The sequence below is a fragment of the Ylistrum balloti genome, unplaced genomic scaffold (genome assembly GCF_031769215.1).
Source record: "Ylistrum balloti isolate Yb309-2 unplaced genomic scaffold, AGI_CSIRO_Ybal_v1 Utg370374, whole genome shotgun sequence".
NCBI classification, from domain to species: Eukaryota; Metazoa; Mollusca; class Bivalvia; order Pectinida; family Pectinidae; genus Ylistrum; species Ylistrum balloti.
The window spans coordinates 59,835-87,797 of record NW_026782262.1 but is presented as its reverse complement, the minus strand read 5'-3'; the positions used below and the strand labels follow the sequence as shown (position 1 = coordinate 87,797).

The window sequence follows — 27,963 nt, the reverse complement described above, 5'->3', positions numbered from 1 at the left end:
ATCCGTGATTAGAATAATTAATACAATGAGCTTAATGAAGAAGAGATCTAGCTTCGGCAAGAAGTATTCAGATACAATTTTCAACGTGAAAGATGAGCATCAGGGTACATACCGGAAATTGTCGGAAGAAGAGCAAGTGCAGATGAGGAGAGTAAACTCCGAAGAGTCTACACCTAAAGTTACTAAAAAACGCATACGTCCTTTGAGTTTTACTTATGGCCAAGAAATTGCTCGATCAATAAGTGAAAAATTCAAAAGAAAGTCGAAAGGAAGTCCCAAAGGTTCGAAAAATGCTAAATACCCTACTTCCGGTCAACCAGAAGAAACCATCGAGCGTAGAGACAGTTTCCCCGGAAATAGATCGACAACAGTACAAAAGGTGACAAAGGAACCATTAGAAGGAGAAAAGTACAGTCTGGGCGGAAGTTCCGATATTCCATCTGAAAATGTGTCGGAGACATTTCGTTGTAGTAAGGAAATAGAAAAGAACCCGAGAAGACAGGTTGTGAGTGCCGAAATGAATATTCGTCCAGTTTCGGCGTCTTTTGTTGAAGGTTTGGCAAAGGAAACAACCACACGTCCATTAACTCCGCCACTTCCGGTTACAAATGTGAATTTAACTCAAATATCGGACAAAACTGATGTCAGAGGCGAGAATAAACGTGACAACAACAAAAGTACAAAACGAAGGAAAAAGAAAAAGACACGTTCATCGTCGTCTTCATCGTCGTCTTCATCTTCTTCATCTTCATCGACCGATACCGAGGCCGAGAAAAAACCGAGTGACAAAGATGTCGGATCAAAACAGCGATGTATTTCGTATTATGGTCCGGTTGTGATGGACGGGAAGACTTTGAGGCTTCCAACCGAGGGGACGGGCATGCGCAGATACCACAGCCTTACTCTCCCCTGCTGGGACGGGACCGTAATTAAGAATGGTATGTGGGTTTTTTATCACATTAATCCCCACTACATATAATTGATTTACTGTGTATATCATTAGCTATATACACAAATAAACATCTTTTTTCAGTAACGTTCTCTCAGGTGCCAAAGGCTATTACAGAGAATATATCTGTGTAAATACGACACTTTGAACAAAGACAGGATTTATAATATTTCAGTTTTCATTTTATCATTCGTTCAGGGTTTCAAAATCAATTTTATAGGTCGTTATTTTATAATGAGATTATTTACATATATATTTGATTTACATAACTCACATAGATAATTGATGAAAAATCCTTTCAAACTTATTGCCAAATTAGATTTTGAATGTTAGAAGCATGTGATAAAAGTTGATATGTCCTTGTCGGGCGCTTAACCATTTTGGTTTGGAGGACCATTTTAAAGTTTTTTTTATGAAATACCAGTTTTGATATCAAAGCATAATAGATCACAGGCTTGAAATGTATTGTATTTCATTCTGTTAAAAGTACAGAAATTTAAATAAACATGAATTGTGTGGAAGGGATATATTCCTCTCGTCCGAACACGACGGTTATGTAATAACGAAGAGGCCCTTGGATCTGTATCGTTCATCTGTTGATTTGTTTTTATTGACAAACATATTATTACGTGTTACGTGGGGGCAAAGGTCGGATCTGCTATTTCGAAAGAAAGCAAGAAAAAAGAAAGAAAGCAGGCAACAAATCAGTTTTTCATGACAACGAAACTTATTCGAGGCCATTCATATTTGAACTCGTTTGTCAATCACTCTCTCAGAAGAAGTTTTGTAATGATTTAAATATCTTTGACCCTTGTGACCTTGAAGGCCAATTACTTGAACAAACTAGACTGCCCAGCACCCCATTGATAGACTTATATTGATAGATCACACGGCATGGCTTTCTTCTTTTTCTAAGTCAGTGTAAGAAACGGTAATTATGTGTGCAGATCTATATTTTCTTTGTTGTAGTAATGCATGGCATGTATTTTATATGTAGGGAAAATATATTTTTTGTGAGTTATCTCTGGAGCAAAGCAAAACGTGCATGTCCTCTTTTTCAGTAATTCGTGTAAACTCTGCGGTACATTCTTTCAGCGAGACAGCGGGATAACAACTGTGGAAATTGTGGGTAAAAAATGAACGAAATGAACCCCCCCCCCCCCAAAAAAAAAAAAAAAACAAACAAACAAACAAAAAAACACACCAAGATGATGAGTAACACTCATCAAAAGCGTACATGTGTACTCTTTGTTGTATTTTTATTCATTTTTGCAAATATTGTCATTTAAACTATTTAGAATGACGGTTGGAATTCATACCCTGAAGTATTTATTTATTTATTTATTTATTTATTTATTTATTTATTTATTTATTTATTTATTTATAAATATCAAAAGTCATTTGTCTTATTGACTACATCCAGGCCCATTTGAAAAAGAAATGTTGAATTTCATCATTATCATACATAAATGATAAAGCAACTTTGTTTAAAAACATAGTTGATGTTCTGTTCAAGATAAATGAAATAAAAATAAAAACGCATTTTATCCGGATAAACTCAATTCATTAGTACAAATGGAAGTAAATCCGAGTAAGACAATGCCCACGGCATTTGGACATACCTTCGCTTGAGACACAACACAGAGCGTGGGACGGGCAAGTATCTGGTTTCAATATGACAGCTGGTTTTTCTTGTCACCTAACCCACGTGGAGTGAAATATGATGTTTTCATAACTTGAATGCCTATATTTACATAGAACATATGTAAGCGTTTTTCACAACGTTTTAAACAGACAAGGTACAGGATCGTATTTTCTAGACGAACACAATTAAAATCATGTTGTTCCTTTCTTCACATTGTGATTTTACAGTTTGTTTTCCTTGTCATAAATTCCGTGTTTACTGATGAATATTGACTCTGATTTACAGTCGTGTCCTGTCAACAATGATAGCGGCCATGCCAGCCTATAACTTAGAACACTGTTAGCTTTAAAATTACCAGCGCGAGACACCTGACACGGCCAACAAAACAATACAAAGAAACCTGTTTGACCATGAAATTAGACCGTAAATTCTGCAAAGGACTTATTTTCGCGAGGAATATTTTTTGTACCGTCCACTCTACAATGCATATGATGAAAATTTTAATTTCTTGAAATGAAAATTTCGTCGGGGTTTTGTGACCATTGATTATAATTTACTTAAGTGTACTGTTTTTTTTCCTCTGTAATTTCTTAATAACAATGCACTTCTCTTTCTGCAGAAATATTCCAGGATAAAGAAACTACCTTTGACTTAAAATAATACAAAATAACTCGAAGATGATAATTTGGTTTCTCGTAATAAAAATCGTGCACGATTTTATTTTGTGCTCGGCATTTTATTTGTCTCATGTTTACGGTCTTGGAAAATTAATTTTGTAATTGGGACAACTTTTAGACTAACTTAAATGAATATGGACAAGGCTGCACGACCATTTCTTTAAACAGATTTTTAAAGAAAAAAAATCAAGAAGAGAACAAATATCATGAACATCACTTTTATTTCAACGGGGGTAGTATGAAAATGCAAAACTTTTCAAAACCTACTAGTTTTTAACATAATATATAGCTAGGTCTGTCATTCAGTCCTTGGGGAAGACTGAAATAAGAGGGTTGGGAAGGAGACACATGCATGTACGGTGATGCAACATGGCGAGGTACTGTGTCTATCTTATTTGGCTTGCAGGGGTCAGTCGGTAAGCTGACAAAACGAGTCCAGTGCAACCTAACCATAGACATACAAGTGTCCTCCACATCTCGGGCAAACTAAACAGTTATATTACAGGTTTACAAAGAAGAAAGGGCCCGTAAGATATTACAATCACATACCTCATAAAACGGTTCAGAAAGAGTCCATCTGAAGGACTATTCTGTTAAATATTTCGGTACTTGAGATTGGTGTCAGAGTAAAGGAGCATCAGATCTCCCTCGGGTGTGATTGGACGACGCCTTTGATGTCACGTGATCTGTTTCCATGTTGGAAATTTTGTCTTGTAGTATTTTAGTAAGAGAAGATTCGTGATAAGCGAAGCAGTATTATTTCCTAACAAGAATATACCACTGTTTTATTCATATTCCCACCGAGATAGTAGGTGGAGAAATTGTTGTTACAATCATCATCTGCTTTACTTGAAGGTCAGCTTCATACGAGCGAAGGACCATGATTTTGTTTTCTGGGTTTGTTGCTTCGTGAACAGACAAAGTCATTTTGAGGCAGGGTTTGCTTATAGCTGCTGGTGACCTCCTCACAGAACAACATACGCAAGGCCCATTGTATGTCGAGCAACAAGGCTCATTTAGAGGCGGGATCTCCTTGTAGTAGTTGCTGGCAGTCTCGCTGAACAAAATGCGGAAAACTCATCCCATATTTTCCAGAGCAGTCGGATTTATGAAGGATGAGGAGAAGTGGAGGCGGTGAGGGGAAGGTCGCTGGCCATTTCAAGTTTTTCGTCTCCGCGACGCTTCATAACGCTTTACGTTGTGCACGCGAGGGTGTGACCTGCATGGGGTAAAATCATCTGGTCACGGCTGTATGATAGCACTCAAATACCACAGATAAATTGGCCACACCATCCACAGACATCGTCTTCAAACCAGAAACAAGAACAAATAACAATCAAATTAAACACCATAGATTTCCTATAAATATATCTCAGGCATATATCACTTCTTTGTGATAAACACGATACATATTAAGGTTATCAAATCTTGTTAATATTTGTGAATTTTCCTAGTTTTATTTTGAGTGTAAAGTAATTGTAGGAGCGGATAAATCCGGATCTCAATTTAGGTATGGAAATTCTCTATTCAGTTTTATTGAAAGTATTTCCCGTCGTATGATAAAAAATTGTGCGAGAGAACATTTAGGTACGTACTTACATCACGGGTCAGAATATATTACTTGCCTCTCTGACTTCATATATATATATATTACGTATCACTTTGTTCATAGCTACGAAAGTTTTTCAATGCTATACAGAAAACTAGTAAAGTGTTTGACAACCGGAAAACCACTTTAAAGCCGAAGCTGTTTTCCGATTATGTATATACATTTGAAATAAAGTGATATATAAAAAGTTCCTCAAGCTTAAGTGGAAATTACAACTTATATGTTTATTTCTTTTTGTATGCAGCCGCGTAACAATTTGACCATATTGATCAACACTTCTATTGTGTTAAATCAATCAATATTTGAACAAGTTGAATGATGATCGATAAATCGATGAATGTGAATTTTTAGCAATTCTAAGCAAAACCCGGAGTAAATCAGAATTACATTTATTTGAATACATATATTCTACCAAATCTGGGATATCATACGTCACTTATATGTCAATTATTTTGTGTTATAATTATTTCCCTTTAATCTGGAATGAAATATTTTCTCGGAATTTGTTAAGTACATATGTAAGATATTTTTTCAGAACGTGCGGCTGGATTTAGAACTTTAGTACCTACACTCTGTAACGTTAAAAAACATGATAAGGCGTATTTTTGTCATTGCGGGATGACAAATCTACCGTCGTTAGGAGTATATTTGTTTCCTTGTTTGGATTTTATTTCTAGTTATAAATTACGGTTAGGTCGTAAGTATTCAAGTTTTTCTAAGTGAAAAAAGAAATATATCACATGTCCTTAATTTTACGTATCAGAAAGGTAACATATACCTCAAGTATCTATGTAATATGTGAGGTGGTATAACACGCTAAATAGATGTTACACAGTAATGATTAACACTGAAAAGGTTGTATCTTTCGAGCAAAAACAACCTATATATATATATGAAAATGAAATAAAGCATGCGAAATGAAATCCTTTCCATAATTTCCGTATACAAATACACCATTTTATTTTTTGTTTTTGTTAAAACCGCTAAGATTTTAATCATCGCCAAAATCAGTTTTCACATTTTCACAGTACACGTTAAGAATCATCCATCCTACTATTTCTGTACGTAATCGAGTATCAACTAGCAAACTAAATGATAGTGACGCTGTTGTGTGTGTGTGGGGGAGGGGGGAGGAGGGGGTAGGAAAAAAATGATGACTAATTACCCGGAGATATAAGTGACCTATAGCCCAGCAGGATGGGAGTTGGTGATATAATTTTCATTGTTTGAGACAGTTAGCTGGTGGTTCCTAACTTTTTTCTTTGCACTTGTAAAGAACTCGCCCTGACTTCATTTAACGCTATATAGATATAGCTTCGCCGGGGACTGTTTTTATCCGTTCTTTATATTAATACTTTACATTGTTAGTTAAAAGGTAAGGCCGGTTGATTTATTTTTACGGCGACATCAGCTAGTTTTACTGGCAGGTGTGACAAATGGCATGTCCAATTATACGTTAGTTTACACTATACAATTATGGATACATTTTCTCTCTAATTCATAAACAATTTGTGTGTTACGTTACTTGTACGGTAAGCGTCATGTGTCAAACGTTGACCTAAATTGGTAGCCACTAATTAAATGTTTACATGTTTCAGGTGGGCTGCTAGTCAAATGTACAACATCAAGAAATAGAATTCGGGAAATTCACATTTCATATGTCAGTGTTTCGAAGATAGACATCATTAGGATTTTAAATATATTCCGCCCCGTCAGTTATTTCAGAAATGATGAATTTTGTATCATCTATTCAGTATTTTTGCGAGGAATCTGCGAGCGTTACGTCATTTCTTCATCTAAGTTAGGGTTACATACATTTATGATACGTAAAAAAACTGATTGATATATTCACTAAATTATAGATTAATCATGTGACTCATTAAATACTTTAAATAGTTATAATCCTTAATTCACCAATGTTGAGTATTTATGTTATCTTGGACTTTAAAATGCGCCTCTTTACGAAAGAGTTCCACGAAAGAAAACCGGTTAAAAATTTCACATAGGAAAGCATTACGTAAGTTAAGGAAACTTCCTTTAATTTAAGATTTTTCTTAACTTTCGAAATACTTCTCTATGTCAGTTTTGTTAAGGAAGATTCATGAAACAGGGAGATCGATGTGGTAGGTAGCATACACCCTTAACGTTAAATCTAAAAATGAATCCTGTACAGGTGACATGATTAAACCGTGTAAACCGCAATGTTGAGGGTCAAGTCTCCGTGACCACTGATATGACCAGTCACGTCTCCAGGAGGATTAGTCAACAACAGCCGAGGCAGAACGGGAGTTAGCATTTCATTATAGCGTCAGTGTGCTACTGGGTCATTCACTTCATCTGGTAGGGAGAGCTGTAAGCCGTATATTTTCTCTGCTTCGGGGCGTCGATGGTATAATATTTGGACGAAACGGGGAAAAAGTAATCACGAGACAATGCCACATTGATTGTTTATTTTCATTATCTTGTATAAGTTACTTTTTCTGTATAAGGTCATCATTCTGTATATGAATTTATTTTATTTGTCACAATTTTTGTAGCGGATCATTATTCTGTATCAGGCCATTATTTTGTATCAGGCCATTACTTAATATCGGGTCATTATTTAATATCGGGTCATTATTTAGTATGAAACCATTATTTAATATCGGGTCATTATTTCATATCGGGTCATTATTCTGTATCCGGTCATTATTCGGTACTAGATCAGTAATCGGTATCAGTCATTATTTTGTTTCGTGTCATTATTTGGATTAGGTCAGCATTCTGTATCAGGTCATTATTTTGTTTCGTGTCATTATTTGGATTAGGTCATTATCTAGTATCAGGTCATTATTTTGTTTCAGGACATTATTCTGTATTAGGCCATAATTTTGACATTACCTCTTCAACCAAAATAAGATATCTGTCATATCTTAAACCGTTGGTCATCAACGATATAGTAGACCCGTTGTTTATAACAATGTGTCTGACATCCATTAGGTCTGAGGCCGTTTGTAACTAACATCGGCAATATGTTATTTAAGACATCAACTCTGTGTTAGACCGTTTGTGTCTGACATCCTCTCTGTGTTAGACCGTTTGTGTCCGACATCTAATCTATCTAAAACCGTTTGTGTCGGACATCCTCTCTGTGTTAGACCGTTTGTGTCTGAAATCCTCTCTGTTAGACCGTTTGTGTCGGACATCCTCTCTGTGTTAGACCGTTTGTGTCTGTGTCTTAGACCGTTTGTGTCTGACATCCTCTCTGTGTTAGACCGTTTGTGTCTGAAATCCTCTCTGTTAGACCGTTTTTGTCTGACATCCTCTCTGTTAGACCGTTTGTGTCGGACATCCTCTCTGTGTTAGACCGTTTGTGTCTGACATCCTCTCTGTGTTAGACCGTTTGTGTCTGACATCCTCTCTGTGTTAGTTTTGTGTCGGACATCCTCTCTGTGTTAGACTTTGTGTCAACCAAAATAAGATTTGTGTCACATCCTCTCTGTGTTAACCGTTTGTGTCATCAACGATCCTCTCTGTGTTAGAGTAGACCCGTTGTTTATAACAATGTGTCTGACATCCTCTTAGTGTTGAGACCGTTTGTAACTCTCTGTTAACATCGGCAATATGTTATTTAAGACATCAACTCTGTGTTAGACCGTTTGTGTCTGACATCCTCTCTGTGTTAGACCGTTTGTGTCTGAAATCCTCTCTGTTAGACCGTTTGTGTCTGACATCCTCTCTGTGTTAGACCGTTTGTGTCCGACATCTAATCTATCTAAAACCGTTTGTGTCGGACATCCTCTCTGTGTTAGACCGTTTGTGTCGGACATCTACTCTGTGTTAGACCGTTTGTGTCGGACATCTACTCTGTGTAAGACCGTTTGTGTCTGACATCCTCTCTGTGTTAGACCGTTTGTGTCTGACATCCTCTCTGTGTTAGACCGTTTGTGTCTGACATCCTCTCTGTGTTAGACCGTTTGTGTCGGACATCCTCTCTGTGTTAGACCGTTTGTGTCTGACATCTACTCTGTCTTAGACCGTTTGTGTCTGACATCTACTCTGTCTTAGACCGTTTGTGTCTGACATCTACTCTGTCTTAGACCGTTTGTGTCTGACATCTACTCTGTCTTAGACCGTTTGTGTGTCTGACATCTACTCTGTCTTAGACCGTTTGTGTCTGACATCCTCTCTGTGTTAGTCTTACCGTTTGTGTCTGACATCCTCTCTGTGTTAGACCGTTGTGTCTGACATCCTCTCTGTTAGACCGTTTGTGTCTAACATCCTCTCTGTGTTAGACCGTTTGTGTCGGATATCTACTCTGTCTTAGACCGTTTGTATCTGACATCTACTCTGTCTTAGACCGTTTGTGTCGGACATCTACTCTGTCTTAGACCGTTTGTGTCTGACATCTACTCTGTCTTAGACCGTTTGTGTCTGACATCTACTCTGTCTTAGACCGTTTGTGTCTGACATCTACTCTGTCTTAGACCGTTTGTGTCTGACATCTACTCTGTCTTAGACCGTTTGTGTCTGACATCTACTCTGTCTTAGACCGTTTGTGTCTGACATCTACTCTGTCTTAGACCGTTTGTGTCTGACATCCTCTCTGTGTTAGACCGTTTGTGTCTGACATCCTCTCTGTGTTAGACCGTTGTGTCTGACATCCTCTCTGTTAGACCGTTTGTGTCTGACATCCTCTCTGTGTTAGACCGTTTGTGTCGGATATCTACTCTGTCTTAGACCTTTTGTATCTGACATCTACTCTGTCTTAGACCGTTTGTGTCGGACATCTACTCTGTCTTAGACCGTTTGTGTCTGACATCTACTCTATCTTACACCGTTTGTGTCTGACATCTACTCTGTCTTAGACCGTTTGTGTCTGACATCTACTCTGTCTTAGACCGTTTGTGTCTGACATCTACTCTGTCTTAGACCGTTTGTGTCTGACAACCACTCTGTCTTAGACCGTTTGTGTCTGACATCTACTCTGTCTTAGACCGTTTGTGTCTGACATCCTCTCTGTTAGACCGTTTGTGTCTGACATTCTCTATGTTAGACCGTTTGTGTCTGACATCCTCTCTGTCTTAAACAGTTTGTGTCTGACAACCGGTTTGTCTAGAATGTGTTTGTCTAACACCCTCTTGACTTACGATTTTTTGTGTCTGACATCCACTTCATCTTAGACCAATTTTTACAGGTTGATTGAGGATGCACTGACTGACCTCTGAAGTCCAATAATTATGACCTATCTAAATACATCACCAGACTTCATGTTAATTCTGAACCATACTTAGTAAGAAACAGAATTCGCAAGGAATTCAAACAGTCGTGATCTGCCATTCATAATGTTGTTAGTGATTATAAACGGGTCATGACATTGCATAACGAATCAGAGGAAGTGAGAGCCCCCGTACATAATCCCAAGTTAGCAGTGTCCCAAGATAGCATAACAATGCCAGATACATAAGTGTCGATAGCGTTTCCCCTTCTCCAGTTTTAAACAATATTTTATTTTCAAATATTTAGTACGTGGCAACAAGCTTAGGCTGTTATACAAAGACATCTCCCAATAATGAAAAGTTAATAGTATAATACAAACAGGTTAATATTTATATGTTTTTACCATTGTTTGGTATTACTATGATGTGTAACTTTATCAAAGTCAGTTGTGTATTACCAGCTCATGAACCGCCAACAGCGTAGGAATATTAAAAGTAGCGGAAACAGATTGGGGTTTCCTTCCTTCAAAACAAGACAAAAATTAAAAATGATAATTATAAGCATTGAACAGCTTTCAGTTGGCATTCATTGGCATATGAATGTCAACATGTTAAGAGGGTGGATTTAATTTGAAGCGCTAAAGCGCTGAATCAAACTTTCCCTTGTCCTGCTCGCATTCATATGCCAATGAATGCAAAAAAAAAAAAAAACAGTTTAAATAGATGCAAATCATATAACTAATCTAGAGAAGGCCAACTGTTAGAAATATCATGAACAGAACAGCATTTCCGAAATACCCATGTGTTCTGATGGTAATAAACCCATTTGGTCTTGTATAATGCTTACCCTCACAATCATGAAAAATAAGTTAATCAATTGCGTCAACTTTTCGATAGATCTTTATCAGTTGTGGATCCATGGTCTAAGTGATTTCCCAATTTCCGTTCCAGTTGAAGAAAATCTACCAAATTGGCAATTTTTATGCTGAAAGTGTCCGAAAAGAAAAACGGTGATGTCGGTACATATATATATATACTAATGATTGGTATTATTTTATATTTAATACAACCGAAGTTTAACCTGGATTCACGGAGTTGTACTAAACTGGGTTATGACCTTGGTCTTGATTGCCATCAATAACGACCACCTGCCTCCCCGAAATTAGAAGAATGGTTTTACCCGTGAATTCATGAATATATTACGGTATTTAAAAACGGCACCCGCGTCAAATTGCTAATTAACGTGAACGTGCGTTTGCCTTTGTTAATTATTTATGTTAATGAGGTATGGTGACTCGGCTATGTGTTTACCTGTAGTGGTCATTTTACTGACTGACCATCGCTGACCAAAAGACTTCACGGGATACTGAAAGTACGAGAAACAATTTTCACTGAACCGTAAGTTATTGCACAGACATATCAAAGGAAACGTTTCATTGTTGGTTTGCTTATTGTGAACACAGGGACCGCTATAGCCAGTGTCAACGTCACTGAATATCATGCTGGATTTTGATATATTATTTTCTATTTTTGTTTTGTTTGTTTTGTTTTGTTTTTTTTTTGTTGTTTTTTTAGCTATTAAATGGAATATTAGCTACAAATTTAATTAATCCCCAGAATCATCGAAAATTATGACCCCAGAAGAAGTGACCGTGGTAACTAGACTAACTTATAAATGGTGTATAGTACTATAAAGGTTCATCTGCAGAGAATACCCAGCAGTAATGTCAGAAGGGGTGATCTCTGCGTGCCAACATTTTTTAAACTACAGGATGGTGTTGTTTTAGGAAACAATGGCAAGGCAATTATGTCTTGTGTCATATAGGCTGCCTTAGTCTTACTTGTTTTTTTACCGGAGATTTACCTGTGTTTCTCACTACCTGTCTTCATATGAATTAGATATTAAACTTGATATATAAATTTTATTTGGTGAAAAATACTGAATAATTAAGTTTGACTTCATTCAGCACTAACACATATATAAATAAATAAAATCATTGTGTTGGATAATTTAATATACAAGATATACGTGAATATAGTCAATAGTATAACATGTGATAAATTAAACGTTTCACAATGTATGTAAAATAGGTTTAAAGAAATCAGTGAGCGTAGCTCAAGCGGAACCATAGGGGCCGCATGCAAAGAAAGCAATAAATATATTACGCGCGCGAAAAAAGGTTTAAAAAGTTATGACACAGAAGTGTTAATTCCCAGTAGTGCTTGACACCCATGGCGGATAATATGTCACCCAGAACCTCTCGAATGATTACTATCTTACTCAGAAAACCTGCCGGGGTTGTTAAAAAAAACAAACCAGGAAAATCGAAAAAAAATCCTTCTGTGCGATCCACAAGGGTTCAGAGGTTAAAGGTTATCACCTGTTACTGTAAATAAAATGTTTCTCTTTTCTTTTGATTACAGGTAGGATCATAGACGACAATGATGCGTCACCGACGTCACCTCCACTTGAATTTGAAAAACCGAAGGTGAAAACTTCCGGTAGCGGATATCCTTTGATCAATTTCAGGTCAAAGACTTTAGGTAACGTTGTGTTGATTTCAATATCAAAAGTGCAAAGTTCAAAGTTCACCAAACGAATCTTTCCCATATTCATACCAACCATGCGCATTTCAACTCGCTCCTAAATACACTTTTAAATTGAAACATTCTTGCAAAAGATCATTGAAAACCATCTTAGTATTGATTGTAAAACAGTTTTGTATTCCATTGTAGAGGCACGCCCACATCCCAGTGACGTCACTAAGGAAACCGACATCGGACAAAACCAACTTGACTTTGAAGGTAAAGTTTATTTCAAGTTACAGATGTAAAGCACAACTTATACCAAAGAATATCAGTAGAAATAATTGGAAATGTTTATTTGTTACGACATTTTATCATTTAGTTTACCACCGTTAATTTGTAGTCCTAACAGAAATACAACCAACTAATCAAACTGAAACACTGATAAGCAAATTATATATTATCTAAAAAAATAAGATTTTAATCTTTTTTCTTCTTGTTTTCTTCAGTAAGAAAGCCGAAGCTGATATATTCCTCGCGAGCAGACCTTGGACAAATCAAGACTAACAAAACAGGGAACTCAAACCGGAACCGGAAGTTTACTTCTTCACATTCTGATCTAAGCAGTTCAGATTCAGAATGTAAAAAATCAGGTAATGCTTTATAAATCCCTCAGACGAAGTTAAATACTAACTAACCTAGTTACGTCTTCCCACAATACAGACTTGGAAATAACTGGTTATGAGAAAAACATCCGAGGTTTAAATAAGTAAAATATTGGAATAACGCGCTGTGACTGTAGGTTGGTTGATGCTGAAACTGAAGAAGAGCATTCCCTAAAATTACTACATTGAAAAAATAACATTTTAACAGATGCTGTGGCATTTTTAATATAGAAAAGAACTAATGAATTCCATAATTGATATCGGGGCATTTAAATACTTTGTTAATGTTGCCTTTCCTTAAGTTTCTCAAGAGCTTAAATTACTTTCATATATTTTGTTATTGCGTTTGTCTGTCAGCGTGGGAGTGTTTCTAATCCGCAATTGTCTGTCTGTAGACACACCTGTTCGCCCAAAAGTGATTTCAAGAACCGCTTCGGATGAGAGAAAAGCCGAAGCAGTCAAGCAGAAAGTGGTCAGTTCCGTGTCCAGTCCTGCTAGAGCCGGTGATCCAGATTTAGTCTACACAACAGCTGATATAACGACAGGATTAAATCAAACACCACAATATTCCACAGGCGATATACCGGTAGAGAAGAAAATAGATTCGTCAGTGGTTGTAAAGACCGAAGCTGGTCCATACGTCGAACATCTGCAGCCACAATTGAAAGCTGTTCCTAATACCAAATCAACATCGCCTGCTGCCATTCCCAAAGCTGACACTAGATTGAAGCGTAGCTCAGATCGACCCTTGCTGAAACAAGACAATACTGATGGTCCGTTTGAGAAAAGCAATTCAGAAGAATTATCTCATGGACAAAATTACACCGACAATCCTCCAGAGAAAGACACCGGCAAAACAAAGGACAAAAGCTCAGCAAAAAGTAGCAACGACAAGAGTTCATGCAACTTATCGGGTGGTGATTCAAAGAGTGTAGAAAATAGATTTGAACAACTTCTTGATTTGGACGATCCAGATGTTGGAGATACGTATGTAGAAGAAGAACTACCTCTTCGGATCATAGTTGAAGACGACGTCCAGGAGAACCCCTCGTCACACGCGTCCTCAAGCTCCAGTTCTAGCTCAGACGAGGACACAACAAAGGAAGAGAAATTTCGGAATATTGTTGAGACAAAAAAGCCTGTCCCGGTACCAAGGAGAAGTCAAAGCGTTACAAGGTCGGAATCACAAGACGGATGTCCCTTGGAGGAAATAACCTCATGTGTACCGACTTTAGCTAAATGTGAAATTGAGGTGGTGCGGAAGTCATCTATTTCATCGTCATCATCGTCAGATTCTGATGTTGCTTGCGAGAAGAAATCATTTGAAAATTCACCGAAAGTGAACATCACACCGAAAGTTAAGTCAGGCAGTATTTCAGAAGATATAAACAGCGATCAGGAATCAAAGGAAAAACGCCATCGTTCAGATTCATCCTCGTCTTCATCATCTTCTTCGTCGTCCTCTTCCTCTTCAGATCGACGTCGTAAGTTAACCAGTTCGGCAATAAAGCCTAACCCAGAAGTTATTTTGATGAGAAAACAACCTAAAGAAACACTTGAACAGACAGTAAACGACAGGAATTTCCCTGTTGTTGATGATACGGAGGTTTCCGCTACTAAAATCTTAGATTTTTCCAATGTTAATATAAGGGACAAACCCGTTATTGAAAACAGTGAAATTCCGATTGTAGAAACAAAGATTATTTCCGCAAAAACATCGGACATCCATGCGGTTGATATAAAAGACATTCCCGCTGACGAAATAAAGGATGTTCCGTCCGTTGCCATAAAAGACATTCCTGCAGTTGAAATAGAGGGTATTCCATCAGTTGATATAAAAGGCATTCCCGCTGTTGATATAAAGGAAATTCCCACAGCCAAAATAAAGGATATTCCATCAGTTAATATAAAGGGCATTCCCGCTGTTGATATAAAAGACATTCCCGATGTTGAAATAAAGGACATTCCCCCAGTCGAAATAAAGGACATTCCCACAGTCGATACAAAGGACACTCCTACAGTCGATACAAAGGACATTCCCACAGTCGATATAAAGGATATTCCCGCAGTCGATATAAAGGATATTCCCGCTGTTGAAATAAAGGATATTTCCACAGTCGAAATAAAGGACATTCCCGCAGTCGATATAAAGGATATTCCCGCAGTCGATATAAAGGATATTCCCGCAGTCGATACAAAGGACATTCCCGCAGTCGATATAAAGGATATTCCCGCAGTCGATATAAAGGACATTCCCGCAGTCGAAATAAAGGACATTCCCGCAGTCGATATAAAGGACATTCCCCCAGTCGAAATAAAGGACATTCCCACAGTCGATACAAAGGACATTCCCGCAGTCGATACAAAGGACATTCCCGCAGTCGATATAAAGGATATTCCCGCAGTCGATATAAAGGATATTCCCGCTGTTGAAATAAAGGATATTTCCACAGTCGAAATAAAGGATATTCCCGCTGTTGAAATAAAGGATATTTCCACAGTCGAAATAAAGGACATTCCCGCAGTCGATATAAAGGACATTCCCGCAGTCGAAGTAAAAGAGATTCCCGCAGTCGAAGTAAAGGACATTCCCGCAGTCGATATAAAGGACATTCCCGCAGTCGAAGTAAAGGAGATTCCCGCAGTCGATATAAAGGACATTTCCACAGTCGATACAAAGGACATTCCCGCAGTCGATATAAAGGACATTCCCGCAGTCGATATAAAGGATATTCCCGCAGTCGATATAAAGGATATTCCCGCTGTTGAAATAAAGGATATTTCCCCAGTCGAAATAAAGGACATTCCCGCAGTCGATATAAAGGACATTCCCGCAGTCGAAGTAAAGGACATTCCCGCTATTGAAATAAAAGATTTTCCTTCAGTCGAAATAAAGGACATCCCCGCAGTCGATACAAAGGACATTCCCGCAGTCGATACAAAGGACATTCCCACAGTCGATATAAAGGACACTCCTACAGTCGATACAAAGGACATGCCCGCAGTCGAAATAGAGGACATTCCCGCTGTTGAAATAAAAGAAATTCCCGCAGTCGATATAAAGGACATTTCCGCTGTTGACATACAGGACATTCCCGCTATTGAAATAAATGATTTTCCCTCAGTCGAAATAAAGGACATCCCCGCAGTCGATACAAAGGACATTTTCGCAGTCGGAATACAGGATATTCCCTCAGTCGAAATAAAGGACATTCCCGCTATTGAAATAAAAGATATTCCCTCAGTCGAAATAAAGGACATTCCCGCAGTCGACACAAAGGACATTCCCGCAGTCGATATAAAGGACATCCCCGCATTTGAAGTAAAGGTCATCGATACATCTGCAGCTGATATAAAAGGAAGACCTGATGTCGAAATAGAGGAAATCCCTTGTGTTGCAGTTCAGAATAATTTAGATCAAGCTTTACAAGTTTCACCAGTGGAAAGAAAGGGTACACCTGGGATTGAAACCAAAAAAGATTTGAAACTTGAAAAGGAAGCGACGGAAACACAGAAACTGCCTGAAGCTAAATCTATCTGGAACCACTCCTTTTCTTCTTCATTTTCTGACGGAGCATACGAGACGCCGGAAGAGGAAATCAAAATACCTACAAGAGAAGTACTACAGAAATCGCCTGAATATCAAAACGATATTTCCATATACGAAGAACCATTAAAAAGTCGACGTCGTGCTTCAAGCTCGTCCTCCTCTTCGTCGTCGTCGTCCTCGGGATCGGAAAAGTCACGTGACAGGAAGACAGACGAAATAAAGCTCAAACTAAACGGGACACTAGACGCTGAAATTAAAGATACTATTATTAGAGTACCGGAGGGAGACGAAATGCCGGAATGCGTGTATGACGTCATAGTTGTAAAAGGTAACCTAATATCTTACATTTTCCAAGAATGCTTAAATAAGAATATGAACCATTTTTTTTTATATCTTTTATTTTCATAACGTTTTGTTAACACAGGCTTAAAAGATCAACTAGACATCCTTTTTCTGAAAAAAAAAATCGTTTTTTTTTTAAACAAGAGAACGAATCAGAAGGTTTAGCGGAAGACTTTTTTGCCTCAAAGTGAGAACAGTAGTACACGTGCGATAATCGTTTTAGAGAAGTCCAGAAATCCTAAATAAGTTCGTTCCATACCTTTAAAAATAACAAGTTTTCTGAAGATATGATTTTATTTTATTTTATCTTATCTATTTTATATAATATGAATTGTTCGACCTAAATACTTAAGAATGGTTTTGTTTGGTATCAAACAATCATAGTTCTTGTTGCAATCTGTCAACGTATTACCAGTATTTGCTGTCAAGGTCCATGTTTATTGATATCAACCAAAACAACCACGATTTTCTGCTTATTTAGCTGATGAAAAATGGACTTAGAAGATGTTAAAGCCCGTGAAAAAGCGGACCCGGTTTGACATAGCCTACTTTCATTTCACCCAGTTTATAATTCATTCTTTCATGGACTACCTTTTTAGCTTTCAAAATATTTTTTAATCAAAATCTTTATCATAGATTGAATTCAGAAACGAACAAAATATTAATTTACGAAATCAAGTTGAATATTAAAGAAAATGTATGAAATTACCCTTTATTGCCCTTAGAATCTAGTCCAAAAGACAGTGGAGCAGACGACATCCCACCGACACCTCCACCGAGAAGGAACAGAAAGGTTAAGAAGAACAGCCAAAATTCGCATCAACAAACCCGGAAAACGTCGTCGTCTTCGCTTTCTAGTTTAGAATATTTCGAACCAGTCGATACCGGAATTACGTCACCAACCTTTAAAAATAAAGATATTCAGAGCGTATATGACTCTATTCTAGAAGGTGTGCCTCGAATATATGTTAAGATATCCTGCCATTTATAGGACATTTATTTAAATATATTCATTTCGTCAACTTACGTAAAAAAGATTTTTTAATAAGTTGCAAAAGATATTATTTTGTTGTTGGTATTTTTCATTAAACAAGATTATTTCAGGTAATAAAAGTCAACTGGATAGAGAATATTTTGAACTATTTAATTTGATATAACATAATTTTCGTCGGTTAATGCTTCAAATTGCCTTACGCGATATCATCTCATACACATAAATAGAAAAGTGACCTGTTTTGAAATTTTCTTTGACTAGTCTTTTTCGGTGATTTTGAAGAGTAGGTTTATGTAGTTTTTATTGATTGTGTTTCTAGGAAGCTTGCTGAAGGACAGAGACACGATTGACCTGGAATTTCTGAAACAGCACCAAAAGGAATTTCCAAAAAGCAGGCACATATCTCCAGGTCAATGTGACTCTAAAGACACACACAATCTCTGTCTGTCTGTCTGTCTGTCTGTCTGTCTGTCTGTCTGTCTGTCTGTCTGTCTGTCTGTCTGTCTGTCTGTCTGTCTGTCTGTCTGTCTGTCTGTCTGTCTCTTTCTCTCTGTCTCTGTCTGTCTGTCTCTCTACTCCCCCTCCCCTCTCTCATTTTGATCAGTTTCAGAAAATATCCAAATTACCGTTTCGTACAATTCTTTTTTCATTATAGACTTATTTCTTTGTCTATTTTTCTGTCTGTCTTCCTCTCTGTTGGTTTGTTTTATTTTAGTTCATTTTATCTATTTAAATATTTATCAACGAAGATAACGAATTTTGAACCAAGGTGTATCTTTTAATCCTATATGCATTTTGTTTCTCATTCAAAGATTTTAAAAATTGAAATCTTTAGAAATATGCTACATGTCTGACGCACAATTTCAACGCCGCTGGATTCACATATGTCGATGACATTGACTGATTAGAACTTAAAAGCGTTTTCTTTAATGGAAAATTTTAATTTTAAATGCACATTCAATTGTAAAATTGAGTTACTTAATATTTCAACGTTTTGCAGATGGTATCATCATGCCAACAACAGAAACTTCACTACTCACAGAAAATCAGAAACGTAAACAGAACATTGACAAGAAGCCATGCCGACGCGACACATCATCAGATGAAAGCAAAGTTCTTCGACCTAGTTGGTCAACGGACGAAGACAAGAAGAACTTCCCTCGACGTAGCAGTCCATCAGACGAAAGAAAAAAGAAATCTCGTCGACGCAGGACTTCATCAAACGAAGACAAAAAGAGAACTCGTAAACGCAGCACTTCATCAGACGAAGATAAAAAGAAAACTCGTCGACGCAGCACTTCATCAGACGAAGATAAAAAGAAAACTCGTCGACGCAGGCCTTCATCAGACGAGGACAAAAAGAAATCTCGTCGACGTAGCGCTTCATCAGACGACGGAAAAAAGAAATCTCGTCGACGCAGCACTTCATCAGACGACGGGAAAAAGAAATCTCGTCGACGCAGCACTTCATCAGACGAAGACAAAAAGGAAGCTCGTCGACGCAGGTCTTCATCAGCCGAAGGCAAAAGGAAATCTCGTCGACGTAGCGCTTCATCAGACGACGGGAAAAAGAAATCTCGTCGACGCAGCACATCATCAGACGAAGACAAAAAGGAAGCTCGTCGACGCAGGTCTTCATCAGCCGAAGACAAAAAGAAATCTCGTCGACGTAGCGCTTCATCAGACGACGGGAAAAAGAAATCTCGTCGACGCAGCACTTCATCAGACGACGGGAAAAAGAAATCTCGTCGACGCAGCACTTCATCAGACGAAGACAAAAAGGAAGCTCGTCGACGCAGGTCTTCATCAGCCGAAGGCAAAAGGAAATCTCGTCGACGTAGCGCTTCATCAGACGACGGAAAAAAGAAATCTCGTCGACGCAGCACTTCATCGGACGAAGACAAAAAGGACTCTCGTCGACGCAGGTCTTCATCAGCCGAAGGCAAAAAGAAATCTCGTCGACGTAGCGCTTCATCAGACGATGGAAAAAAGAATTCTCGTCGACACAGATCATCATCTGATGGTGGTAAAAGGAAAACTCGTTGGCGCAGCTCTTCATCAGACAATGACGGAAAGAAAACACGTGCTGACGTGTCATCGAGAGACAGAAAAAAGAAAAATTGCCGACGTAGCACTTCCTCAGATGAAAAGAAAAAGACAACAAGTCGACAGAGAAGATCGCATGGAAACCAGAGGAAAACTAGTCGACGTGATAATTCGTCAGACGAAAACAAGCAATCTCGCCGACGTAGCCCTCAATTAGACAAAGATGAAAGGAAAACATGTCGACCTAGCTCTCCCTTAGACCGAAATGAACATGAAAACTACCATACAAGTGATACCTCGGACGAAGAAAGCCCAGAAAACCGTCGACCTCCTCTATCATCACAATCATCTGACGAGAGAAGAAGAAATAGTCGCAGACCGAGTTCATCATCAGACGAGCAGAAAAACAAGGACCGCCGACCGAGTTCGTCATCAGACGAGCAGAAAATCAAGGACCGCCGACCGAGTTCGTCATCAGACGAGCAGGAAATCAAGAACCGCCGACCTAGTTCATCATCAGACGAGCAGAAAATCAAGAACCGCCGACCGAGTTCGTCATCAGACGAGCAGAAAATCAAGGACCGCCGACCGAGTTCGTCATTAGACGAGCAGAAAATCAAGAACCGCCAACCGAGTTCATCATCAGACGGTCAGCAAAACAAGGACCGCCAACCGAGTTCATCTTCAGACGAGCAGAAAATCAAGAACCGCCGACCGAGTTCATCATCAGACGGTCAACAAAACAAGGACCGCCGACCGAGTTCATCATCAGACGTGCAGAAAAACAAGAACCGCCGACCAAGTTCATCATCAGACGAGCAGAGAAACAAGGACCGCCGACCGAGTTCATCATCAGACGAGCAGAGAAACAAGGACCGCCGACCGAGTTCATCATCAGACGAGCAGAGAAACAAGAACCGCCGACCTAGTTCATCATCAGACGAGCAGAGAAACAAGGACCGCCGACCTAGTTCAACATCAGAGACAGATATAGAGGAAACATGTCAAAAGAATTCATCACTGGTTGAGGGAACGGTCCTACAACCCGATGATCTTTTGGGTGTGTGGCGATGTGATGTCACAGAGGCCCGACGTCATCAAGGCCACTCTGCAATAGTAGCCATAGACTTGGGAACAACTTACAGTGGGTACGCTTACTGTTTCACCTCCGACCCAAATCAAGTGTTTATGATGAGGAAATGGGAGGGTGGAGATCCGGGTGTGATTAATGAAAAGACCCCTACGTGTCTTCTGCTAACCCCTGACCTCGCGTTTCATTCGTTTGGATTTACAGCAAGAAATACATATCATGACCTTGACCCAGATGATGCAAACTCGTGGGTATACTTCGAAAAGTTCAAAATGAGGCTACAGATTGAATCAGTAAGTTTTTACAGAACCCATTTGTCAGCCATTGCGATGTTATAAACATCATGTGGTACTCTAGTAACCAATCTGCCTTTCAATAACTTCAATTTTCTTCTGATTTTTTTCCTCTTTTGAAATTTTCAAATTTATTAAGTGATTAATTTATCGATATCTAAGGGGTTAGTTACCTCCCCTTTAATACTGTTTTTCATAAGCCATGTTTAATGCCTCTTCTAGATCTCATCGCTTTAGGTCCTTGCCATCACTGAAGAGTCCGTTTAGTATGAAACAGATGTATAATGACAGTTATGATAATTGTTTGACATAGTTAATATATACGAAAAATATCCCTTAAATAGGATTTAGGTACAGACCTCACTCTCGGCGCCAGTAACGGACGACAATTGAAGGCTCTCTCGATTTTCTCATTGGTCCTGGCGTTCTTCAAGGATCATGTTCTACGAGAACTGAGTGACCAGTGTGGCCGGATAGGTAATGCAGACAATATGTCAGTTTTTCTGTACGAATTCCATACAAAAATCAGCTTTATAAGTATTATATTGCATAAATGTTAACTGTGGCTTCTTTGTAAAGAGCGACAATTTTCGAAGGGAGAATTTTTTTCACCTAGAGTTGTCGTTCCTTATATTCCGGAGTGAAAGTATCGACAACTCCGTATAAAGGTTGGCTATTGATGAAGAGACTATCTATATTCAAGTCATTAACGACCAAGGATATCCGATTTATAATAATCTTATTAGAATGACTAGAATGGATGTTATCTGATGGATATAGAAATTACTACTTACGATATTTTTTATTATGTTGCTATCAGTGCTGACCGATGACATCCGGTGGATACTGACCGTTCCCGCCATCTGGCGGCCCTCTGCTAAGCAGTTCATGAGACAAGCGGCGTATGACGTAAGCTACAATTATGTTTAAAAGTTGATAACCCATTCATTCAATAAACAATGTTCATGTTCTGGCTTTGATTCGTTAACAATCAAATAGATGATTCCATAAAAAGTATATATCCAGTGGTGTACTTTCCCATGTTAAGTAGAAGAAAGATCGGTCACCAGGTTGGTTCTCGTGTATTGACTGTTCCAAAATATCATTGTAATGATGATACCCTATATTCCGCATTTTGAACATGGTATGGCTACAAATTAAACCGAGGCAACATAACGATTTCTTAATGGCTTCCAAACGACCGTTCGCGATTAAGTTGGGGTTTTATTGTGGCTAATTTTTCGAAATCAGCCCTCGAAGTATTTCATCCTTAACTTGCTTTTTATGAAACATTTCAGGCTGGGCTAGTAGCCAAAGATTTCCCGGAACAGCTGCTCATAGCGCTGGAACCGGAAGTGGCGTCAGTATACTGCCGGAAGTTAAAACGCCATCAAACACTGACTGATATCCCACGTCATGCCCCCTGGATGGGACAGCCATTTAAATGTTTAGATAAGGATTCCGCTGTTGATGATCACGTGACCGGTAAGAATTTTTTAAAGGCTAAAAAATGTAAAAGCGAATAAGATAAAGATTTGTCTAGTTTAAATGTCCTTGTTTTGTCCACTGGGTATTCTGCGCCCACGTTATCATTTGTTTGTCGACATATGGTAGCTAAAAGAAAATTAAAATGAAAATTGTGCATCAAGCCCCACTTGTATAAAACATCTCAACTTGAGATTTCCTCAAGTCGAGATTTTCCTCAGCTAATATCTCCTTGAAAATATCTTGTATGCAAATTCCTCAAGGAATTTCAGGACATCCTAGCCGATGACTTCCTCCTGTTCCTTGAGAAAATTCTATACAAGCCGTTTTTGAGGAAATATCAGCTGAGGAAAATCTCGACTTGAGGAAATCTCAAGTTGAGATGTTTTATACAAGTGAGGCCAGATGTAGTTTTATTTCTAATACCTCCGTAAGGAATCGAACCTATGACCTCTGACTTTGTCGACGAACCGTATGTACCGAAAGGAGCTGAAGAAATTCTGCAAAACCGAGTCGGCAGGAAGTATACAGTATTTCATCAAGGAAAAAAATTGTTATTGCTGTTTAAATCTCTAGAGTTTCTAGAAAACCATATTGAACTTCATGTAACGATGAATTGATTTGCAGATTTAAAATTTGTGTCTCGGGCGCAGTGGAAATCTCACGAGAGTTTGGATACAGTCATGAGAGGTAGCACACAAGCATGCAGCACAAACACACGAGCATGTGTATGAATGCATGGCGACATCTCTTGTTAAAATGCATGCAACCACACCACACTGTGGAGATATTGGTTCGGTTACACTGGTAGGAACCATATCGTGTAGAGGACTGGAGACTTCCATTTAAAAAAAATATATCTATTTAAAAAGTTTCAATGTCGGATTCGAATACGACCCCTCTCATCCCTCCCCCATGTATAGATTTGTAATTTCTGCACGATACAATGTAATGACGTCACAATATCTTAGAAAGGGTGTCTTTAATGCATGAACATATACGTGGCTTGTAATGTCGAATGTCCAACGAATTCTGCACGAACTTTCTTATAATGTGATATTTGTTGAAACTGTTTACGTGGCGAGATAGAGCTGGGGGTCGTGGTAAAAAATAAACTTTAAAACATCTTAAGGATGACATCAACTGCAATTCATGACATTCATAGTTGATATGAATATGTGATTTTAGTAAAGGGATAAAGATGACGAGGGCTTTATTGGACTTGCATGTAATGTATTTGTATTTCAGATCTAATCACATCGTTTCATATTTACAATCAAATATTTCTTTTCATTTCTGATACAATACCTTTTAATCTCTATATCCAACTGACCATTTGACGCATGTGTGGTGCGGTCAGTGGCGTAGCAAAACATTTTTAAGAGTGTATGCTTTCAAGAGAGGATCCAAGGGCGAAGTCCCGGTTAAGGGGGTCTAGGGACGCAGTAAAGTTAAAAAAGTAGGGCAAATATATCTCTATGGAATTCGAGTGTATGTTTAAGCATACAAGCATACATTATTGCTACGCCTCTAACTGTCCAGTTGTATGTTTAGGCGTACGGTACATGGTAGTAGACTGTGGTGGAGGGACAGTAGACATCACGGTACATGAACTGGACAATTTCGGACATCTGGGAGAGATCTACAAGGCCAGTGGTGGAGCTTATGGAGCTGTTGGTAAGTAGAATGTATTTATAACGTTGTTACAGCATAGTAAAAATTGTGAATAATGAAAGTAATTTCAGTCGGTTCGATATCCTACACAACCACAGGCAAATATCCGTGGTGTGTGGTACGATTCTGAGAAAATGAATCCTTGGCAAAAAAATTTACTCAAATTGTTCCTTTGTGACGGACCTCCGGTATGTTGTTCTGTTAGGTAGCTACTATAAGAATCGAAGACCCTGCCTCAAAATTAACCAAGAAATAAAAAAAAATACTAAAAAAAAAACCTTCAAAATAAAAAAATCAAATGGGCCAAATATGTTTCATCTGCTTAACTTAGAAGACTTTTTAAAAGTATAAATATAATTTAAAAGAACATTCAAAACCTGATTTCAACACGTGGAATCCTCGATATTTTGTTGATGTTGTATTTTATCCTGTTCCTTTCTCAGGCGTGGACCGAGCATTTGTGGCCTTACTGGTCAGTATATTCGGACATGCATTCATTGACCAATACAAGACCAAATGTCCAGCAGGATGGATTGATCTCATGATGAACTTCGAAGCTAAAAAGCGATCCATGTTTCCCTACAAGTCCTCGTCTCTTAACATCTCTTTACCGTTTTCATTTATCAACTTCTACAAAAAATTCCACAAGCCTTTGGTGAGTAGTGAAATAATTTTAAGTAAAGGCATGTCTCTGAAATGATGAAACTAGGACAAAAGATAATCAAAAGGTAAAAAAATATGAGAGAATGTGACCATGGTAATAATTCGTAATAATACGTAAACACGTGGATTTATCATTCAAAATCGATACATCAGTAAAAATGTTATACCCATAGATCTTTATAAAAAAAAAAAGAAGAAAAAAGATCATTCGGAGAGTAATGAAAACCAGTTTTAAGCCATTGAGAGAGACACTATTGAAATGCTAAGAAACATAAAGTTGTGCTTAATTACAAAAAAACTATGATATTTTGTTCAATGAAATTCTGGAAAGCAAAATCGATTGTTTAAGTTCTCATGACCCCGAGTTCATAAGCTTATTTTTTTTTTTTGTTATTTTTTCATTTTTAATCCGATTAACAATTTAACATACATTAAAATTATATCACAAGTCATAGTTTTTTTCATTCAATTTTATAACGTAACAGCAAGGAAGTATTGAGCACGTTATCCGGAAGTTCCATGACAAAGACGTACAGTGGTCCCCGCAAGGCATGCTCAGACTAGCCCCATACGCCATGTTCCGTCTGTTCGTCCCTGTCCTGGACAAGATTAGGTCGGCCATCGGTGACGTACTCAATAATCCAGATGTCAGAGGTAACAGTCTTGTTGATAGCCCGATAAAATAAAACCGGTCTAGCATTTAGGAAAAGGGAACGGAAACCCCAAGTAAATATGTCTTTAACGATAAAGAACCATTCCAGAAAAAATAGAGGGGAGGGGTTAAAGAGGGGTGGATGGCATTGGTTCTGTCCCAATCACCTCATCAATGGATCCACCTCTTACATCAGCGCTTTTATCACACACTAGAGTAAATCAAATTTATTCTTCTTGTGCACGGAAAAATTTTAGCCTATTAGTATACCTGTTTATGAAGGATTCAAATTCAATATTTCTTGAATAATGTTTACAATCAAACAAGGTATTTTGCCTGATGTACTATAGGCCGGCAGCTAGAAGGGTCCACCGTGCATCCCCCTCCCCAGATTTAAGGGAAACGTTAAAATAAGGGCATTTAACCGATATTTTAAAAACGACAAAGCCTATTGTTATTGTATTGACGCAAAACTTTTTTCTCGACGATTTAACAAACAATCTAATTTATTACATGTTACTTGAAAGAAAACGAGGAAAATCTTCAGTTTTAGAAGCTCTGTCAATATCTAGCAAGATTACAACATTTACCATGGTTTCAGATCTGAGATACTTGTTCCTGGTTGGAGGGTTTGCAGAGTCTGCCATCTTGCAGCACGAGATCCGGAAGGAGTTTGGTGAGCTCGTGAACGTGGTGGTACCTTCCGGGTCATCGACTGTCATCCTGAAAGGTTAAAATATCTATTTTATTCGGTTTATTTAGAGAATTAATGTATTAATTTTAATTGATCTGAAATATTTTAATAGATAGGACGATATCAACAATAATAGTAGTTTTACTTCCATATGTCTTAATATGTCGAGAAAGATAAGATTTATGAAATATCCATCAGACCAAAAATTTGATAACAAAATCAAGTCCTTTAAATACTTGTAATATCTTACGGAAACAAAATCGTGTTCCCCTCAGAGGAACCTCTAGTTTATACTCTACGTGAACTAATTTTGACAGCGGCTCAAAAGTCATTTATACTCAGCATACAAATTTAACATGTTCACTACATCTCTTTAGGCGCAGTCCAATTCGGCCTCCATCCGGAGATTGTTGCAGTGAGGCGGTCCACGCAAACATATGGCATAGGCATTCTTAATAAGTTTGACGATAGTAAACACATCGATGATAAGAAAGTCATTCGGGAAGGACAGGATTGGTGCACTGATATTTTTGATGCCTTTATATCCATTGATCAGCCAGTCGCCGTCGGTGACGTCGTTCTGCGGAGTTATACTCCCGCACAAACTGACCAGAAGGTCATCAAAATCAACATTTATGCTAGTGACGTTGTCCATCCGAATTACGTCACTGATGAAGGGGTACGAAACTGCGGCTCTCTTACGCTAGACATTTCTGAAACAGCGTCTGATATCATTCCAAAAACACGAGAAATTCAAGTTCGAATGCACTTTGGAGACACTGAAATTAAAGTTAGTGCGTTAGATACCTCAAATGGTCGACACGTAAAAGTTGCCATAGATTTCCTTTATGCGTAATTTCGTATTCTGAGTTTACAATACGCATGTCCAACGTCTAACGAACAACCATCTGCTTGTACATTGGGAATGTTTTCATACATTTTGTAAAAATAAGACCTGGAAATCAGTAGTATGTTAGAAAATCAATCATATTTGTTTAACAGAGTGAGATATTTTGTGTTTTAAATGAACATTCTTTTTTGTATTGTTGGAAATATAACGTTATACTTTTGTATGGAAGGTCCTACCCTGAAATAGAGTTAAAGTGTGTGACAAGAAAGTTTGCAATGAAACCAGTAAATGACTTACTGGTTTATTCACAAATGACACCAGTTTATTTAATTGCATATATCGAGGAGCTATAATTCAGTCT

At 38.1% G+C, this 27,963-nt stretch overlaps 1 protein-coding gene across 1 annotated transcript; it reads left to right on the top strand.

Annotated features, from left to right (window-relative positions):
• The first annotated feature begins 25 nt into the window (after positions 1 to 25).
• LOC132554046 (uncharacterized) lies at positions 26 to 27,608 on the top strand. Its single transcript, XM_060218343.1, has 19 exons — positions 26 to 938; positions 12,503 to 12,622; positions 12,815 to 12,883; positions 13,114 to 13,257; positions 13,665 to 16,345; positions 16,652 to 17,147; positions 17,887 to 18,111; positions 18,475 to 18,564; positions 19,156 to 20,133; positions 20,257 to 21,584; positions 21,929 to 22,061; positions 22,405 to 22,493; positions 22,883 to 23,069; positions 23,697 to 23,759; positions 24,624 to 24,746; positions 25,187 to 25,398; positions 25,892 to 26,060; positions 26,660 to 26,788; positions 27,130 to 27,608. Exons 1-19 carry the CDS (start codon positions 26 to 28, stop codon positions 27,606 to 27,608), a joined length of 8,628 nt encoding a protein of 2,875 aa, XP_060074326.1.
• Positions 27,609 to 27,963: the final 355 nt, after the last annotated feature.